The sequence below is a fragment of the Otolemur garnettii genome, unplaced genomic scaffold (genome assembly GCF_000181295.1).
Source record: "Otolemur garnettii isolate 467f Iridium unplaced genomic scaffold, OtoGar3 scaffold00029, whole genome shotgun sequence".
NCBI classification, from domain to species: Eukaryota; Metazoa; Chordata; class Mammalia; order Primates; family Galagidae; genus Otolemur; species Otolemur garnettii.
The window spans coordinates 8,061,340-8,083,032 of NW_003852424.1; the positions used below are offsets into that span (position 1 = coordinate 8,061,340).

At 36.8% G+C, this 21,693-nt stretch overlaps 1 protein-coding gene across 1 annotated transcript in view; it reads right to left on the minus strand.

The window, feature by feature from the left end:
• CHD2 (chromodomain helicase DNA binding protein 2) overlaps nt 1-21,693 on the minus strand; it is a 125,227-nt gene that overhangs the window by 54,275 nt on the left and 49,259 nt on the right. The window contains exons 14-21 of the mRNA XM_023512635.1: nt 19,502-19,718; nt 17,238-17,327; nt 15,963-16,153; nt 10,247-10,435; nt 8,094-8,256; nt 7,600-7,752; nt 5,194-5,265; nt 621-812 (exon numbers count right to left, since the gene is read on the minus strand). Coding sequence (XP_023368403.1) covers nt 621-812; nt 5,194-5,265; nt 7,600-7,752; nt 8,094-8,256; nt 10,247-10,435; nt 15,963-16,153; nt 17,238-17,327; nt 19,502-19,718 — 1,267 coding nt within the window. The remainder of the gene's footprint in view (nt 1-620; nt 813-5,193; nt 5,266-7,599; nt 7,753-8,093; nt 8,257-10,246; nt 10,436-15,962; nt 16,154-17,237; nt 17,328-19,501; nt 19,719-21,693) is intronic.

Here is a 21,693-nt window from a genome sequence, read left to right on the forward strand (position 1 = left end):
AAAAAAAAAAAAAAAAAAGCCTGCTCTCTATACCACAAATGACTCTAAGCTACTCATCCAAATGGGTAGCTTAAGTAAATGTAGTATTTTTAGTATCCATAGCAAGTTACATTCTTAAGTCAAACTGCCTTTAAAAATCTATTAGTATGGCCTACTCTAATGACAAAAGCTTGCTAAAAAATAATCAGTTTCACTGAAGAAAAGTTTCACAAAAACAGAATCTTCAGCCAAGAATTAAACTTATGAGTTATCCAATACAGAATAGACTCTGAAATTCATAAACAAAAGAAAAAAATGGTTTTATTATACATTGTCATGTACAATAAATACAAGACCACTGTGAACACTGCTAGAATACATAACAACTTCACCATATTAATTACATCTAATTATCATATATCTCTTAGAATAAATGCACAGACAGTCACTGGTGGTATATTCTTTAAGAAGAGAAAGGGAAAGGATCCTTAATGTTAATAGTTCAGCTTCAGATGCCAAAGATGACATCTCTTCTCTGAACTAGTTAACAAACAGAAATCCGCCCTTGCGGAAAATAAGAGCAAAATGGGGGAAAAAGCTTTTTCTAAACATTCTGAAAAAGTTAAATCAAGCTCCCTTACACCCCACCCCAAAGCCATATCCAGAAGCCTCTCTGCACTGACCTGCTTCTTCTGACCAATTCTGTGGGCTCGGGCTTGTGCCTGCAAGTCGTTCTGGGGGTTCCAGTCAGAGTCAAAGATGACCACTGTGTCCGCTGAAGCCAAATTGATTCCCAGGCCACCAGCCCTTGTCGAAAGCAGGAAACAGAAGTCCTGTACACAATGCAATATACTACTTTATGCAGTGGCCTTCTCAGAAACAGTTTCATAGTCCAATAAGCCCTTATACCTGGAAACCCCTGCAGGTGTGAAGAAAAGTGAGATATGATGGACAAACTTTATGGAGGCTAAAAGAATGTAGGGGGACTTGATGGCACAGTGAATTTTTATTTGATTAAGAAGAAGAGTCACTGCAGCGTACAAAGGAGTAAAGTAGAATCCAGTAAGGCAATGGGAGCGAGAGACTTAGTGTTATCTCCTGACTAAACCTAGTGTACAAAAAGTTAGAAAAAGGAAATAAAAACAGACAAACTTATTTATCATGAGGATTACTCATTCCAGCACATTATGTAGACAAGTTATTTTCTATGGAAAGACAGATTATGCCATGAAAGGCAGCTAATATAAACAAAGATACTTTATTATGTAAATATATATCCATTTGTTAGGAAGGTGAGAAATACAGAAACACTGTACTAAACAGATCACATACTGAACTGCTGAGAAGCAGAGAATCCTCAATCATCAAAACATGCAAAAAGAAAACCAGAACAGGTTTGACTGAAGAGTGACATGTGACATGACCCAGCACTGACATAGTCTAGTTTCCACAGCAATGATCAAATGGACACGGGGCAACCACAGCATGCCTGGCAGCTTCTGGGGAGAAGCTCAGAAGCAAAAGAATAAACTATATAAGCTACACCAAAAAAACAAAAATATTTCTATTTTCAGGGAATTTCATCACCTACGTCAAAAGCTAATGCATTTTTGGCAAAGAAGCGGCACTCCAACTTGGCAGCTTTGGGTTGTATCTTGATGAAGGGCTATATTTAGTGCGCTTGTACACATGCAATGAAAAGGTGCCCATGTTCTAACAGCCACGTTCAACAGCATTATGACAAAGAAATAAAACTGGAGACAGCTGCCTCAAGAGAACTTTTAAACAATTTCAGTAAAAAAACTCCTCAATCAGTTGTGTCTAGGCACACAGTCTGTCACATAGTCTGAGACCCCAGGGATAAACAGCAAGCACCAGCACACTACAAAGAGAAGCCTGAAGATAGACAGAAGGCAGTAAAGGGTGAGACACCTAAACGAGAGGAAGACGGGTCTGAATCATCTTCTCAACGATTTTCTGTCACTCTTTATCAAAGATAATATGGTTTTTTGTATTGACTTTTAAAATTTCAGAATATTACTGGGGTACAAATGTTTTGGTTACATGAATTGCTTTTATATAGTTTGGGACAAAGTTATAAGTATACCCATCACCCCGTTAGGGTACATTGTACTCGTTAGGTGTGACTTTACCCCTCCCTCCTATACCTTACCACCTGCTTGCTTTCTGTTGAGTTTTATTTTTTATTTTTAAGGATAGCATAAATTATAATAAGTTGTTCACAACTATTAGCAAATTGACATAAAATTATGAAACTCAATACTGCTAAAGGTGAGATAAAAAGGAAAATATTCATACATGGAAAAAGGTGATTTAGTAAAGTATATCAAAAAATTTTTTTAAATACTCATCCCCTCTTATCTAAATATCCAACTATAATATGGTTAAAGGGTGGCACCTGTGGCTCAAAGGAGTAGGGGACCAGCCCCATATACTGAGAGTGGCGGGTTCAAGCCCAGCTCTGACCAAAAACTGCAAAAAAGAGATAGAGAGAGAAGAGACAATAGTCTCCCTAAGAAAAGAAAATGGTTAAATAGGGCGGCACCTGTGGCTCAAGGAGTAGGGCGCCAGCCCCAAATACCAGAGATGGTGGGTTCAAACCCAACCCCAGCCAAAAACTACCCAAAAAAATTAAAAAAAAATAAAATAAAATAAAATAGGGCAGCACCTATGGCTCAATGCATCAGGTGCCAGCCTCATATACTGAGGGTGGTAGGTTCAAACCCAGCCCTGGCCAAACTGCAACAGAAAAATAGCCAGGCGTTGTGAAAGGCGCCTGTAGTCCCAGGCTAAGGTAAGAGAATCACCTAAACCCAAGAGCTGAAAGTTGCTGTGAGCTGTGACGCCACAGCACTCTATCCAGGACGACAAAGTGAGACTCTGTCTCTAAAAAAAGTAATAAAAATAAAATAAAATAAAATAAATAAAATGGTTAAATAATGGTGAAAGCATGAATATTAGAAATTAAAATTTTGTAAAATTTTTAATGACATGGGGAAATGTATAATTTTGAAGAAAAGGTGACAACTATATATGCAGCATGATCCCCACTAGGTAAACATATAAAGAAATAAATGTTTCCATCCAGCATGAACAGCAGTACATGTAAAGGGTGTAAATACAAGTTGTGCCTGGGGTGAGGCTTTGGTACCAATTTTTCTTCTTTGTACTCTTTACCATCGTCCAAATTTTCTAAATGGGCATTATATGTATTTTCCCCAGTAATAAATATTTAATTTTTAAAACACTACAGAAAAAAAGGTAGAAAACTAAATATTCTATACATAAAAATATTCCATACATATAATTTATTCTATACTAAATATTCTATACAAAAAGCAACCTTATTTTTTTTCTGAGAAATGGCAATATGTAACATTATTCTTTAAGCTAACAGTAAGAAATACAAAACTAATTACAACAAATACAACACAAGGTGTCCCAAAAGCCACCTCTATCGTGTCATTATACATAGGAAAAATGAGAAACTAACTAAATGTACCTCTAAAAATATTCATTACAAAATTTTATAGTGAGGTAAGTAGCCAACACGTGGAGAATACTTTGTAAATATTTTGTAAAATTTTGTAATGAATACTTTGTAAATAAAAGTACATTTGGAACATCCTGCATAATAAAAATAACTGACAAAAGATTAGCTCTTTATGTTGATTACCAAATTTAAACTTCACAGCAGTATTAAGTATTGGAATCTTATGATTTTACAAATTCAGAGCCTTGGTTCTAAACAGATTAATGCCTAAAACTTCTGAAGAAGTAAAATCTTAGGTTATAGAAATAGCCAGATTAGGGCAGCGCCTGTGGCTCAGTGGGTAGGGCACCAGCCTCATATGCCAAGAGTGGCAGGTTCGAAACTGGCCCCAGCCAAACTGTTAACAACAACAACTAAAAATAGCTGGGCCTTGTGGCAGGCACCTGTAGTCCCAGCTACTTGGGAGGCTGAGGCAAGAGAATCGCCTAAGCCTGAGTTTGAGGTTGTTGTGAGCTGTGATGCCACAGCACTCTACCAAGGGCAATAAAGTGAGACTCTGTCTCTAAAACAGAAAAAAGAAATAGCCAGAATACGTGTCTACCTAGGACTTCTACAAATCTAGAGACAAAAACACAAAACATTCTGTAGTAACAGGCACAGATATTAAGAAGCTCTTCAGAAAGCAAAAGGTTATGTCTAATCTATTTATTTAAAAAGAAAAGGCTCGGCGCCTATAGCTCAACGGGCTAGGGCGCCAGCCACGTACACCTAAGGTGGCGGGTTCAAATCCCCAGCCTGGACCCGCCAAACAACAATGACGGCTGCAACCAAAAAATAGCCGGGCGTTGTGGCGGGCGCCTGTGGTCCCAGCTACTTGGGAGGCAGAGGCAGGAGACTCGCTTGAGCCCAGGAGTTGGAGGTTGCTGTGAGCTATAATGCCACGGCACTCTACCCAGGGGGACAGCTTGAGGCTCTGTCTAAAAAAAAAAAAGTGGCCCAGGCTCTAGAAATTAACATTCTCTCTAAAACACTTCTAATTCTACTTCTCCACTTCTTCCTTCACCTCTGTACATTTTTATAGTTTTATTTATACTAAAAGTTCTTTTCTCTACTCCCAAATTCCATGGCATCTTATTACGTTATATGTACAAACCAGTTATCAAAGTTTCTAATTGGTCCCAAGTAGCTCTACTATATATGCCCCCAAAACAAAATACTTTACAATCCCAAATTAAAACTGGACACTACTGATTTAAACATTTTGCTTTTATACCAAAAACATTAAGTCACATCATATTAGGAGTCCAACAAACTTTAGAAATGTCAAACACATTTTTCAAGCCTTACTCAACAAAATAGTACCTACTGGAACCTTTTGATATAACATATGTCAAAATTAATAATGGCCAACCCTCCCCCTTACTGCCTTACTGCTCTTCCAGACCCAGAATTTGGCATCTGGAAACCACTGGAGAACTCCTCAGTTATTAATCGAAAACAGGGAAGATAAATAAGCATATATGTATTTTTCCGAAGTGACAAACAACAAAATAACTATATTTTATGTTAGGGATTTCTCATTCTCCACAGGAGAATTGCCTGCAAATTGTTTCTGAAACAGAACACATTAAGCTAGGAAGACTTTCCCCTTGATACAGAGCCCAAGCTGCCCAAGTAACAAAGCCATGCATAGTATATACCTCAGACCCATCGGCATTAAAGTGGTCCAGTGCCTGTTTTCGGATTTCTCCCTTGATGGAACCATCCAGACGCTGTAAAAATAAACCAAAAGAAAATCGTAAGAGAGGAAGATCAGCTATGCTCAAAATAGAACACCACACTTGGGATCTTTATCACCTGAACACCCTCTGAGTAAAAATAACTGGCATGGCCTGGCAAAGCGCTATGTAGGGGCTGTGCTTAAGGAGTATACCCCACCTGACCCAAGCTCTCCAGTTACACACTTAAGGTCAGAAGCTTCTGATTCAAGGGGCTGTTTAGGATCAGAATGTCCACCAAGACCTATTAACAGTTCTTACAAGGTTGACATATTTCTCTATCTGGAGGTACTGAAGAGATTAGAAAATAGAATCAATGGCCACTAGTAATAATTACTTCCTGCAGAAAAATGATGCTTCTTAGCTAATGTGGCTAAAAATACTGCTACTATGAAGTGCTACACAAACCAAATAATTATTTATATAATTTTGTTTGGAAAACATTTTGTTTAAATATTGAGAATGTTAATATGAATTAACCATAAATCCTAACTTTTCCAAAAATGACACTCTGAAATCAGAGAAAAGTATTCCAACATCCAAACAACACAGAAATTCACGTTTTTACTAGTATACACAATTCTTTCGCTGGAGCATGTATGGTAGTTCTAGGTACAAAACAAACATGAAAGAATTATCACCTATATGCTGTATACATTATAAAGCATTTCTCACTCTTCAAAATCATTTTCACATCTCATTGTCTAACAATCACCACTTGAGACGAACAAATTACCTCATTCTACATAAGGCAAAACTGACTCAAGAGGTGAGTGGCTGATAGCAGAGCCAATGGAAGGACCTACTTTTCCTCACAACTCTGTCAAACAAGTTCAACCCAAGTTACCCTCACGTGTAGGAAGCCCCTATCTTTTCCCCTGACTACAATTCTACTCAGAACTATTTTTACAACATGAACCAAACATGCAGGTTCACCAGCCTATATCTGAAATCAGAAAACCTAATGCCCTCCTTTTAATATTCTGTTTAACAGAGGATATTAAAACAACTGCCTAAAAGTTACTGATTAGGTACAACAGACCTGAAGAACCCCAATTTAATTATTCCCTAGAAAGAAGAATAATGCATTCTTGATTTAAATGGCACACAATTACCTAGAAATGAAAGCTCATAGTAATCAAGATGCAGTGAGATGTAATTGTCCTTTTGCTGTTTCTTGATAATAAAGTATTAACTTCTATTCTAAGGCAGCTGCTAAAAGATATTATGGACATACTAATGCCTTTCAGGGTATTTTGAAAGGTAATCTGCTAGTGAGTCTAAAAAGCTGAGCCTTCTTAGGAGATAAGTACTGACTTAAAAGTTTCTCCAATGCCAGTGTAATTATGAGAGTTGGTAGAACAGTCCATCCATTCAAAGTTTAAAAAGAAAAATCATTTTTAAAAATAAAGATTAAAATCAAAAGACTATTACAAATATTATGCCAAAAGTCAAATAAACTACATAAATGTCTACATGTCTGTAAATAGATCAGAAATAAGTTCTAATATCCATTCTATTATTTTTACAATGAAGAAACTTTTTCCCTATAAGAGATAACCAAGTGAAGATCAGTAGTTAACAGCTCTGAAGAAAAGAGGGGAGTCCATCAGTACTTGCTCCAGTAATACCACTCCTCCTCTGCATTCCCAGCCTCACAGCCAGGACCAACATCTTTTAGGGTGGATATACAATACTGCCACACCTTTTTTTCCTTCTTTCTAGGATTTCGGCTTCTGGAACCAGGTTCACTAATCTATCCTATCTCCCTTTATTAAAAATTTAGAGATGTAAGACACTACCTAACATAACATACTTTCTCCTCTTGCCCCATTTCACTTTCTCTAATTCTCAACACCCAACCCTCTTCAAGAAAACAATGATCTTGGCAGCACCTGTAGCTCAGTGGATAGGGCGTCAACCACATACATCAAGGCTGGCGGGTTCAAACCCAGCCAGGGCCAACTAAAATCAACAGTGACAACTGCCAGCTACTTGGAGGCTGAGGCAAGAGAATCGCTTAAGCCCAAGAGTTTGAGGTTGCTATGAGCTGTGATGCCACAGCGCTCTACTGAGGGCAACATAGTAAGCCTCTGTCTTAAAAAAAAAAAAAAGAATGATCTTCACATGAGCATTTTCATAGAGTTGAATTTACTAAAAGCAAGGAAGTACAAATCAAGACCTTTTTGAACCTTTAATTTCTATTTTTTTTAAAGCAAAAAAAACCTCTTGTTTTCTACTTTAACAAGCAAAGCATACAACTTGGGGGTAGAGGCGGGAGAGGAAAATGGAAAGTGATAAACACCCCCCCCCCACCAATTACTTTACCTGGAAAGGGTAGTGTTTAATAGTCAGGTACTCGGCCAGAATATCCAACATTCTCACCATTTGAGAGAAGATAAGGACTCTGTTTCCCCTTTCACGAAGTCTTGTCAACAGTTTGTCTAACAGAATCAGCTTCCCACTGCTCCTGATCAGGGACTAAAGTTCAAAAGACATTCTAATCATTAAGCTGAAACGCATACATCAGTCTGCCCTTAACTGCCAAGAATTCATACTCTTAAACATCATATTTAAATATTTTAAAGCCCTCGGCAACCCAAAGGCTAATCAACAGTTCCTGAAATTCGCTTTGTATCTGTAATATTATGCTTTCCAGATTTTTCTTAAGTTTTTCAACTTGTTTTAACAAGCTTTTAAAGCTTCTCTTAATGTTCCTTAAAGGTAACTACCAAGTATAAAAAGGAGGATTTTGATGAAAAGCACTCAAAGAAACTACATTGTTTTTGAAAAAGTAATTATGAAAAAGAAGAACTACATACCAGAAGGATCTCCTGTCCATTTTCCCTTTCATTTTCTTCAGGGGGTTTAATCAGATAGCAGTGGTTGCAGCATTTTTTCAGTTCCATTACAATATTAAGGAAACCAGATGTGCTGCCTCTTGTTCCTTTGGCAAGAGCCTTATAATTCCTGGTCAGAATCCATCTACAAATTAAAATGATCATGACACTACTAAACATAAAGAAACCAAGTTGTGGATACCAGATTATAAGAAAAAGCAGTATTATCAAAAAAACAAATCTATGAAAGTTAGAAAAACAGACAGGGTATTTTATGTTGTGTCTCCTGCCACCTAACCATGATCCTTCACATCTCCGCACAGAACTGGAAAGGTTAATGATTCCACTGGGCACTTCAATCTCACTGAACACAGAAATATTAAAAGGAAACAACTCTCTCTACTCCTCCCTATACATAATATATGCACACATTTATACTCATATACACAAACTTTATACATAAAAATACACACACACACACATATATGCTTTACTTATACATACTTAAGTGTGTTTGTATGTGTGTATGTGTACATATGCACATAGGCTGAATATTCCAAATCTGAAAATTAGGAAATTTGTTTTTAAGAATAAAAATACATCGCAAATTCTAGTTAAACAGTACAGAGCTTTTATACTATTCACCTTATACCCATCGTAGAAATCCAACTTCTTTACTACACCAGCCTAATTCATTCTATACACAAAGCAGTTTTCGAATAATAGTGCTAGTTTTCTAGTCCCTAATGAATTAATGGACCTAGGCAATGTTCACCATTTGTTGCTAACATCATAAAAAGACAGACCTCCTATAAAGTAATATATGTTTGCATTCTCTGAAATAGTCACCCTGGATCTGAGCCTAATCAAGCCTGTACACTTCTCTATGAGGACGCAGAAAACACAAGTTCAGAGAAGAATGTTCAGTGATGCCACGGAGCTGGAATCAGCAAAATCTAGGCTGAGAAAAGTCTATAGAACTTAAATTCAGTTTTGGCATTCAAAAAGTTTATAAGGCCAAGGGCAAAAAAATGTGTGTATGCATGTGAAAACTAAGAAAATATAATCACTTATCTGACATTACAAAACTGATGGTGAATTACTGGGCTTTTTAGATAAGATCTCAGTATTGAAATTATCCTTAATAACAAAACAAACGAAAAAGATCTTTTAGTGATACATATTAAATATATATTTATGATTATATATCTATCTCTACATATAGATAGATAATTTATGATCTGGACCAGTATGTCTGAAAATAACAAGAAGACGGAAAGAGATAGGAAGCTATACAGATAAACTAATACTGGCCATAAATTGATTGTTAAAGATTACCAGATCTCTTACTCAAAAAGACTAACTTTCACAGCAGTGTTTTCGTATTCCAGATCCAACTTTTTTTTTTTTAAAAACAAGAGTCTCAAGCTGTTGCTCTGGGTAGAGTGCTATGGCATCATCATAGTCCACAGCACCTCCAACTCTTTGGCTCAAGTGATCCTCTTGCCTTAGGTTTTTTGGGAGTTTTTTTGGTTTTTTTTTTTTTTTTTTTTTTAGTAGAGACAGGGTCTCATTCTTGCTCAGGCTGGTCTTGAACCCATGAGCTCAAGTAACCCACCTGCCTCGGGCTCCCAGAGTGCTAGAATACAGGCAGGAGCCACCGTGCCCAGCCTCATATCCAAATTTAAATCATCAAAATTAAAGCCTATGACCAGTTCTGTCCCAAACCCATCATTATTTCTTTTTCCAAATCTATTACTTTGGCTTTAACATAGCATAATCCAAGCCCAGCACATAATTTCCCCATGCCAAACAGAACACTGGAGAGGAAAGAGAATACATCCAACAATACAGAGGTGAGAGCTTCTTCTTAATTTACAGAGGCCCCTGCATTTGCCTGTTATTAAATAACACTATGCTTTAATTAATTATTTGTCTGTACTCTGTATTCCCTACCATACTCATCTTCTGGTTGGGAGATATTTATTTAATAAACCACCCATTTTCTGACTGTAAATATACCACTTCTTAGTCTATGTTTAGGATTCACTGAAAAAGGACATAGTTGATCAGCTATCTATCTTACTGCTTTATGGTACTGATCTCAATTTCTTTAGGCTTAAAGAAGAACTTACTTGTAATACTGTTTCTGAAGGGCCGACATCTCTACCCTGAGAATCTGTTCCACTTTGGCAGGAAGGGATTTCTCCACATCCTTCTTGACTCTCCGGAGAAGGAAAGGCTCTAGCACCTTATGAAGACTCTGGTAGCCATTCTCTCTCCCTTTGCCATGGTCTTCTTCAAAATCTTCCCAGAACTCAAACCTAGAGATAAAACAGTATATAGAGTGTTACTTAGTTACAGTAAGGGAAAATGAATAAAATTTCTTTTGCTAGGAATTAAGTGGGAAAAAAAAGACCTTTAAAAAAATGAATCTCTCCTACAAGGAATGACAAAATTTATCAATCACTAGAGCTCTTCAATAAAAAGGAAGGGAAAACAAAAAGGAAAGGGCAAATCAAACTCACATCAAGTCCATTCTACGTTGCATAACAGCAGGTTTCCAATTCTCACATTAAGAGAATAGAAAACCTATTTTATAAACTAGAGTTTATAAAATATTCTAGTACATCAAACAATATAAGCAAATTATTCTTATAAAATGTTATGCAGGAAAATTAATCAAACTATCTTTTGATGAGTACATTTCATGGAAAAATAAAATTCAGAGGTGAAAAAATAAGTGACAATATTATAGCTATCATCACTCAAAGGTAAAAGTTCATTATATAACTTCCATCAATAAAATTTACTTCACAGGTTAAAAGTTAATGGATTATAATGACAGTAAACAAGATGGGAGCCCAGACATAAAGATCAATAAAAGTGACTCAATTTCAATCCTCAATTCAATACAACTCGAAGACACATTTTACTAATGAATTTGTCACTCATAATCCCATCTAAACTCTTTAGATAAAAATTTCTCATGTATAGGCTGGGCATGGTGGCTTATGTTGGCCATCCTAGCATTCCGGGAGGCTGAGGCAAGTGGTCTACCTGAGCTCACAGGTTCAATACCAGCCTAAGCACAAGTGAGACCCCCATCTCCACTAAAAATGGAAAAACTGAGGCAAGAGGACTAGTTGAGCCCAAGAGTTGGAGGCTGCTGTGAGCTTTAACACTATGGCACTCTACCCTGGGCAATAGCTTAAGACTCTGTCTCAAAAAAAAAAAAAAATTCTCATGTATAAATCTTAACCGTATTTGTTTCATTAGGATTTGTGGCAGAAATCCAGAATGAAAAATTAGAATAAAGTTACTTTAGAAATAAAAAAAAAAGAAAATTTATTTCATGAGGATTAAGAAAAATGTGATTTATCTTGCTAGGAGGCCAACAAAGCACTTGAAAAATCTAGCTTACTTTTGTGCATAGACTAAAGCTCAGTAGGTAAAGACACATGGTTAATAAACTGAGGCCAGACCTAAAAGCTTAATCATTGGCCCACAGTCCACCTGTGAGACCAGTAGACCTGCTCTGCTGAAGCCAATTAAGTTCCAAACTAACAAACCCCGAAGACTAACATTACCTACAACTACTCCAAAGCACATCATCTCCAATAAGATGGACAAGGCAGAGATAGCACATGCAAACACTGACAATGGATATAACAGGTTCAACACTCCACTGTTACTTCTGAACTCATAAACGGCCAAGTATTTCACCAGATATTGCTAGGCCTATCAACATGAGCCCTGTTAATATCTGGTAATACCTAAAACAATAATCTTCCAAGAAACAGATGAAATGATCTTCTGGAATAAATAGATAACATCATCATTAAAGTCTACAGCCTGGTAAAGTTAAGGTAAATTGTATTTTGTCATCTGCTTCTATACTATTAAGTAAATATTCTAATAATATAAAATAAAATGAGGTATAAAACCAACAAGAGGTTAAAAGGAACTAGGTAAATTGAACTAGCTCAATGCTGAGTATGATATTCACACACAAAATGTACAAAGTGACTAGAAATCAGTAGGATTATTGCAGGTAATTTTCTAAACACCTGGGAGACAGATTTACTTCCTCCCTACTGTTTTAGGCAACAAATATTTTTACTTAACTACTGTACTCTTAATGTATTAGTTAATGAGATAACATTTTGTTACATGTATACACTAAGGAGAATTAATACATATAGGTACATATCTAATATGGATATATAAATCAAATCCATTTGTTCATGAATTGTCTATGGCTGCTTTCATTCTAAACAATAGAGACGGGTAGTTATTAAAAAAAAAAAAAACATATAGCCTTTAGGCACAAAATACTTACTATCAGATCTTTTTTTTTGAGACAGAGCCTCAAGCTGTCCCCCTGGGTAGAGTGCCATGGCATTACAGCTCACAACAACCTCCAACTCCTGGGCTCAAGCGAGTCTCCTGCCTCTGCCTCCCAAGTAGCTGGGACTACAGGCGCCCGCCACAACGCCCGGTTTTTTTTTTTTTTTTGGTTGCAGCCGTCATTGTTGTTTGGCGGGTCTGGGCTGGGGATTCGAACCCGCCACCTTAGGTGTACGTGGCTGGCGCCTTAGCTGGTTGAGCTATAGGCGCCGAGCCTCTATCAGATCTTTTAAGAAAAAGTTTCCTATCTCCCCAAACAGATAATTATTAATTTCTAAAATCAGCTATGTAAAAGGTATAAGATCACAGTGGTAAGTATAAAGATTCCATGCCACATCTAGAAATTCATTATTTTAGATCTACCTCACTATTAACTTTTATACGTAATACTTGTCTCTCATAAAAGTAGAAATAATCTGATTTTTAGAATTTTCCAGACCCTGGGGTTTTAGAAAAACAGACGTTTACTTGAGAAACAACAAAGAAGAAAATTAAACCAATGCAATAAAAATCATATGCTAAAATTCACACAGGAAATATGTAAAAGTTCAAAAATAAAAATAAAAAAGAGAGACTGCCCTAGACAATAGAAACAAAAGTATAAAAAAAAAAAATGCCAAAACTAAAAGCCATCATCTATGAAGTATGTGTTGTCAAATGGAATTATTTTTGTGGAGTAAGCATGAGGTACACATCAGCACATAATTATCCTTATAAGCTGAATTCTTCAATCTTATCTTTTTCAATCTTTAATAAATACTAAGTTCCATGTTTTGAGAACAGCAAAGGAACTTGTTGATTGAAAAGTCTTAACAGTAAGGTTAGTCATGCTCTCCTGGTCAGAGTCACCATGCAGAAAAGGACTGGCACTAAAAGTGAAATAAAGAATGTAGTAGATACTTGAAGTGCAGTTTCTACTGAATGTGTTATCTTTCACACCACCACAAAATTAGAAAACTGTATGTCAGACACCCCCTGTAGTAATAAAGTACATTGTATTACATATATATACATATATATATAGTTTGTTTTGTTTTTCTTTTGAGACGAAGTCTTGCTCCGTTGCTGGAACTAGAGAGGGCAATGGCATCATCACAGTTCACTACAACCTTCAGCTCCTGGGCTCAAACAATCCTCCTGCCTCAACCTCCTCAGTAGCTAGGAATAAAGGCATATGCCACTAAGCCCAGCTTGTTTTTTTTATTTTTTGCAGGGATAGGATCTCACCATGTTACTCAATCTAGTCTCAAACTCCTAGACTCAAGTGATACTCCCACCTCAGCCTCCCAAAGTGTTAAGATTATAGGCGTGAGCCACCACACTCAGTCTCTAGAATATTTTTTTTCAAATAGAAACATCAGTGTGTAGATGGGTGGATTTAAAAAATACGAAAATTTAAAAAGAAATAAAAAGCCTCTTTAATTAACAGTAAGACAAATAATCTAACTAAAAATATGGCAAAACATTGGGCGGTGGCTGTGGCTCAAAGGAGTACGGCGCCGGCCCCATATACCAGAGGTGGGGGGTTCAAACCCGGCCCTAGCCAAAAATTGTAACAACAAAAAAAAAGGCAAAAGATTTAGACACTTCAAAGACATACGAATGGCTACTGACATTAAAAGATGTTCTAAATCATTAGTCAATATGGAAATGCAAGTAAAAACCAGATACATAACCACCTAAATGGCTAGAATCAAAAAGACTGACAACACAGAGAAAATAAAACCTTCAAGTATTTCTGGTAGAAATGTACAATGGTATAGGCACCTTGAAAAACAGTGTGACAGTATATAAAAAGTTAAATTCCCAAACAACAATCCAGCAATTCTAAGGATCTAAGCAAAAGAAAGAAAAACATATGCCCACACAAAGATGTAACAGCCTACAAATGAAGCGATTCAAATGTTCTTAATAGTGACTAAGTGTACAACGAAATAGAATCATTCACCAATAAAAGAGAACAATTGCTAATGGGGTCTGACATGGATGAATCTCAAAAAATTATGCTAAGTGAAAGAAGCCAGAAACAAAATCCTACATTTTATATGACTTTGCTTACATAAAATGTCTAGGAAAGATAAATCCCTACCAAAAAAAGCTGATTAGCACTGCCTCAGGTTAGAGGGAGAAGAAGAGATTAACTTCAGAGGGAATTTTTTGAGTGACATAAATGTTGTAAAAGTGGATTATGTTGATGATATTACAATTCTATAAATGTACTAAAAATATTAAATATAATGGTATACTTTGTAGTATGCAAATTATCTCAAAGCTGTTTAATAAAACATTAATGATACACAGGGAAAGAAACAATGACTATGTTGTTCATTAGGCTGCCCGATATGCCTGACTCTGTACATGGCACACAGGAGGTACTCTTTCTGAAAGTAAGAAGAGAAAAAAAGATTATAGAGCATTCACCACCTGCCAATTGGATAAGGACAACTATTAACTAAATTGCTGAGTTCAATTATTAATTGAATACTACAAGCAGGTGCTATTCTAGGCAATGTGAACCAGTGATGAATCAAGCAAAGATGATCCCTGATATTTTCACATGAATAACCTAAGGACATGAGACAAATGAGGAAAATAAATGAAAACAAAAAGAAGTGCTATATATAAAAAAAAAAAGAGATCTTAACAAGTATGTCTTAACAAGGCTACGTTAGGTTAGGTACTCTAGAAAGATCTCTGAAGGGAAGTGGTCATACAAGCTGAGGCAAAAATACTAAGGTTGTTGGCCATGTGCAGATAAGGAAAATTCCACACAAGAAAGAGGAGTTATAGGTTGGCATGTTTAAGGAATAGAAAGATGATCAGAACAGTATAGGGATGAGATAGGTCAGAGTATATTGGCAAGGGGTCAGACTGAGTAAAGCCTTTCAAATCAGAGTAATAAATTTAGATTTCATTCTAAGTAGCACTGAACAAAATCAGATAATTTTAAGTTTTATAAAATGGGCATACTATCTCTCCATAAAAATCGTTCAGTAAAGCAGTAAAGACATTTCATAGTTATTTAATTAGTTAAAGATCTGAATAAAACTTAAGCTGATGCTCCTATTAGGAAAGACTTAGATCTAAAATGTTTTTTTAAAGCTTGTCAGATTGGATACTTTGTGTATTTCAATTATATCCATTACCTTGAAACAACAGTGAGTCTTATGTTTCCTATTTAACAATTATTTCCTAAATGCATTAACTAATTCAAACTAACTTTTGGCAGACAATATGCCTTCTTCCATAACAGGCTATGTTTTCTGCCTTCTATCATTTATAATGAAACATTTTACTATTATTCTTGCCTCCATTTGCAGTTTTCCTTTCCCTAAAGCATGCCCATCTGTTTGTTATCACTTAATGTCTACTAAGAAAGTTAAAAAGCACTGGCATTTCAGACATTCTATCATCTTTTGAAATACAGAGGAAGGAGCTTACTTCTCCGGCATAATAAAGTGCAGCAAGGACCAGAGCTCTTTGAGGGAATTCTGAAGAGGGGTCCCCGTAATCAGGAGCCTATGGTTGGACTTGAAATCAATCAGAGTTTTATACAATAAAGAGTCATCATTCTTCAAACGATGGGCTTCATCCACTCCCAGAAAGGCCCAGTTAATACTGCCCAGCACAGTCTAAAGTAAAAACAAAACAGAATGAGCCATCAGGTCAGAAGGGATCCTAAAAGTGCTTTCAAGCATTAATTACCTCTGTTACAAATACCACCACGGTGCTCGCTTCAGCAGCACATATACTAAAATTGGAACAAATACCACCACGAAGGTATACATAAACACATTGACTTAATGTATATTAGAACTCTTCTGTTTATTTTGCTAGTTGCCAGATTAGTGTCTATTCAAAAGACCATGTCATCATCTAAAAGCATAGTGAGGCCTCTTACACCAGGTATTTTACTGCCTGCCCCAGAGCAAGAACACAAAAACTGGTATGCTGGGCTCAGTGCCCGCAGCTCCCTGAGTAGGGCGCCAGCCACATACACCGAGGCTGGTGGGTTCGAGCCCAGCCTGGGCCCAGGAGTTTGAGGTTGCTGTGAGCTGTGACACCACAGCACTCTACCGATGGTGACACAGCAAGACTGTGTCCCAAAAAAAGTTAATTAATTAATTGGTAGGCTAGGCAGAAACAAAAGAAAACCAAAAACTATGTGATTGTGTGTCTCCCCTTTATTAAGCTCCTTCTCTTGCCTATTCTCCACCTCAGCCCCGAAACACAGAAACATTAAGAGCCACCAAATCGAACTTTTTTGCACTTATTACCAACTGGATCTATCCCCACCATATTTCTTAGTAACTGAAAAAAGGAGTTACTTAAAGAGTTTCATTTTCTGTCTTCCTCACAGAGACCATTCATATCATGTGTTCTGAAGAACTGCCTTAACAATGATATGATGCGAAATGCCCAAGATAGTATTTGAGCCCAGTTGCCAATGACCAACTATAACCTCAGGCAAGTTACAGGCCTAAATGCCCTTCCATTCTGTTTAACTGGACTAGGTGACCTAAGGTCCCCTTTAACTCTAAGGTTCTGTTTTTCTATTTATAACCTTTTCATTCTCTGAGGAATGTTCTGGGTTGTTCATTTGCTTGTCTTTTTAAATAGAGAAAGAAAAAAAACATAGCAGGTAGGGGTATAGACTCTACCATTTAGATAAGTCACACTACACAAGATTTAGCCTTTTAGCTACCAATTACACACCTTATCTTTTAAGAGGATCTCATACGTTGTTATAAGTGCATTGAACTTCAGCCTTTTAGTTTGGGAATGAATCCATTCATACTCCCGTATCTATAAGAGAAAATGGCAATTAAGACACAATTTCTACTTCTACCTTTCTATGTAAGTCTTGTGATAGATGCAACAGAAACACGCCAAATAAAAAAATTAATTTAATTAATACTTCATACATTCTAAATTGACCTAAGCAACCAAAGTATGGGTAAGAGTTAAATTTTTTTTTTTTTTTTGAGACAGAGCCTCAAGCTGAGCCCCTGGGTAGAGTGCCATGGTTTCACTGCTCACAGCAACCTCCAACTCCTGGGCTCAAGCGAGTCTCCTGCCTCAGCCTCCCAAGTAGCTGGGACCACAGGCGCCCGCCACAACGCCCGGCTATTTTTTTGGTTGCAGCCATTATTGTTGTTTGGCGGGTCTGGGCTGGATTCGAACCCACCACCTTAGGTGTATGTGGCTGGCGCCTTAGCCGCTTGAGCCACAGGTGCCGAGCCGGTAAGAGTTAAAATTAAAACACCAGCCACCAAGCAGCAAAAACTTTATTGCCAGAATTCAAAGGAACTGGTTCTCAGATACATATTTAACCAAGCAATATTGTCAGCAATAAAGTCATTGTGTCAGCACTTAAAGTCATCTCATCATTCTGGTGAGCTGAACTAAACTAGAGATCTCCTAGATCCCTAGAAACTTCCTAAAATTAAGTAATTTGTTTATCTTTTGAATAGAAAAATACACTTATTAACAAGTAAAACCAATTCTAACCTCTAGCTCAGTAAGAAATTTCATTCATCATAAACCAGAGAGGTATGTCCCCCAAGAAAAAGGAAAGGGAAGCTTATAGGATAAAAGTGCAATTCAGTAGAATAAAAATAATATAAATGTAAAGGAACACAAAAACCAACCAACACATTTATACTGAAGATTCATTGTGAAGCAAGATACTCAGAAAGCACGAAAGCCATGACGGAGCTTCTGTAGTTTGGCTGTCAAGTTAGGAACTGCAAAACAGGTCAGTATTTGCAGCTGATAGCCGCGAAGTGGAGAAAAGAACAAAGAGAAGGAATATTGGAGACTGCAAAGTAGTAGTTTTCTTCCCAGACTCCACGATTTTTAAGAGTTCACTTTCTTCATTTACCTTCACCTCTGAAGCATATATATTTAACTCTCTTTTTCCCCTTTAATGGTTGGCAAATGAATTAACAAGGCTAAGAACTATTATATTCTTAAAAACTCAAAATGAGGGCAATGAAATCTGGCAGGGTTTACTTTAGCCAATTTTAATGGAAGTACTTAATAAAAATAAATTGGAATTAGCATGAAAATATAAGATATCTCAAGTGTTTGAAGATTCCTGAGGACTTGGAATTTATTAAGAGCAATATCCCAGAAATAGTTCATAGACTGCAGAAAGGGAGCAAACCTCTAGACCAGATACACCTGTGTCCTAATTTCAGATGTGCCACATTCTAGCTGGCCCAGGGACAAGTATTACACTCTGAGTCAATACCTTCATCAGTCAGAAAGAATACCATCAAGACTAGTGTGAGGAATACAGGTAATATACATAAAGCACCCACACAAGGTCTGGCACGTAGTAGGTGCTTTTTTAAAAAGTACTTATCAAGAAAAGATTTGCTAAATAAAGATAAATTTAGGTCACTGTGTTCTAAATCCATGATGCCCAAATGAAGTCTGGTAACAGTCAAATAACTTCCATTTTTGTAGCCCTACACTGGCTTGCTTTCCTTTACTTTTATTCCTTTCTTATAAATTATGCAATCTCAATATTTCAAGAGATTGGGGAACAAATTCTAAGAATGACTATTTTTAATAATATCTCTCCATAAATAGCAAAAATAATATTAATGTTATACAAAATATTAACTCCATCTTCTAACCTATATGAAGTGGTCTTAGGAGGATAAAGGACAGACACAAGAAAAACTTAATACTGTAATCTAGCTAAGAGAGATTCCCATTCATGCACTGCTGTTCCTTTTCTTTAAATAGTAAACATATTTGTTAAAAAAAAAAAAAATCTGAGGTGCATTTTTGTTATATAGCTCCTAATATTGGAGACATAGCACAGTATCAGAATAATTTTATTAAAGATTTTACTAATAATTTAACTAAAGACTTTAAATCTATTTCCAAATTACATTTATACACAGATTATACATTTATATACATTTATAACACAAATTCTATCCCAACTCTTTTTGTTTACACACCGTATTTCTGCTCATCAGGTCACCTATGTAAACCACTACGTTAATCTCTGGTGCCCAAATTTCAAACTCCCTCTGCCATGAGGTGAGGGTGGATAAAGGGACGACTATAAGAAAGGGGCCATACAGCTGGTGCTGGTGGAACAGGTAGGAGAGGAATGATATGGTCTGGATGGTTTTTCCAAGGCCCATTTCATCAGCAAGGATTACACTGTTATTTCTGGAGAAAGAAAAAATAAAACAAAATAAATATTGTTAGTTCATAAAAAATATAGTAACGTGCACAAATAGCAATGACACCAGCACTTCATCATTCATGAGCCTCAAATGTACTTCCTTTCATCTACACTTACTTTAGCCCCTACACATCAAGAAGAAAGTAAAAGCCATAAGCAGTAGAATAACAAGTGATCTAAGTATCATAAAGATTAGGATTACCACAAAAGCCTATTAAGAACAAGTTCTCTACCTTTAGTTGGCATTTTATATTACCTTCCACAGGCTACCCCTTGCTATAAAGAAAGGAGACTTTGTGAAAGGTGTAGACAAGCACATAGTCTTTAGTTCGATCAATATAGAAAGCATAGACAAACTGCTAATAAGCCCCATAGCCTGCCTAGTCATACATCCTACTTGCATGCCACTGCACTATTCATTGCTACATACACTATTCCCCAGACCTACATGCATAGGTACATAGGGATTGTTTTAAACACACTACAGTCTAAAGCAGAGATAGCCTATACATCAGATATGTGGACCCTACCCTAAACCTACTAAATGAGAGGATGGGAAAAGGCTCAAGAGTCTATATTTTCAATAAGTGCCTGTGGAGACTCTGAAGCATGTGTTCTTGGACCACTTTGAGAAACCAGTTTCAACAGAAAATATTCAACAGAATATTAATAAGAAAGGATTATCCAGATGTATGAAAAAAATTGAAGTGGCTAGACTTAGAAGATAGATTTGAGAAACAGAAAACCACCCATTTTATGGCTGGTAATCCTAATGTCTCATTTGATACCTTGTTCAAATTTCAAGATAGTTGTAGCTTTTACCCCGGTTTTACAGATGTGAAACTTTCAAGAGATTTTTGACTTTCCTAGAAAAGTCTCTCTACTGGAAACTCAATGCATTTACAAAGCCCTTATGGTTAGGATGAATGATACATACAGGCTTACCTTTGTGTAAGAACCTTGGTAATGAGTAGTGTTGTTTTTATTACTTTACTTTCATGACATATTTGCATTTTTAACATTTTAGCATAGTACATTTGTAATGATTGCCATTGGTAAGTTTTTTAGTTCTCTGTGTGTGTGTTAAACACTAATTAAGAACATTGGTTGTAAGCATTATACTATGAATGTTGGTTGCAAGAAATTGTGATGACTGTCATTGAATTTTAACTACATTCACTCAGTATGTTTGAAATGTCACTTTTGGCTTGGTGCCTTATATAGCTCAGTGGCGGGTGCCAGCCACATACACCAGAGCTAAGGGTTTGAACCCAGCCAGGAGCTGCCAAACAACAAGACAACTACAACCAAAAAATAGCCGGGTGTTGTGGCAGGCGCCTGTAGTTCTAGCTACTTGGGAGGCCGAGGCAAGAGAATCACTTAAGCCCAAGAGTTCGAGGTTGCTGTGAGCTATAACGCCACAGCACTCCACCAAGGGTGACATAATGAAATTCTGTCTCACAAAAAAGAAAAGTAACGTACAAGGTTAAGGCAACCTAACTGAATAGAAAAACAAAACGTGTAATTCACCAGAACAAGAGAATGGGGAAAGACAGAGAAGAAACAAGCAGGCCACATTAGAAGGGAGAATGAAAAGCCATTATCGCTGTAAATTTCAGGTACACCTAATTTTTGGTAGTTTCAGACACAGTAATTTTCCTTCTCGTTTCTCTCACCTTTTCACACTGTTGAGGAGGAAACAGAATTCAGTTCCTCCATTAATTCCTGTCCCTTGCAAACTAACACTTTCTACATACAAAGACTAAGTAGACTTGAATTGTTACTCCTGGCGTGGCGCCTGTGGCTCAAGTGGCTAAGATGCCAGCCACATACACCTAAGGTGGCAGGTTCAAATCCAGCCCGAGCCCGCCAAACAACAATGACGGCTGCAACCAAAAAATAGCCGGGCGTTGTGGCGGGCGCCTGTGGTCCCAGCTACTTGGGAGGCTGAGGCAGGAG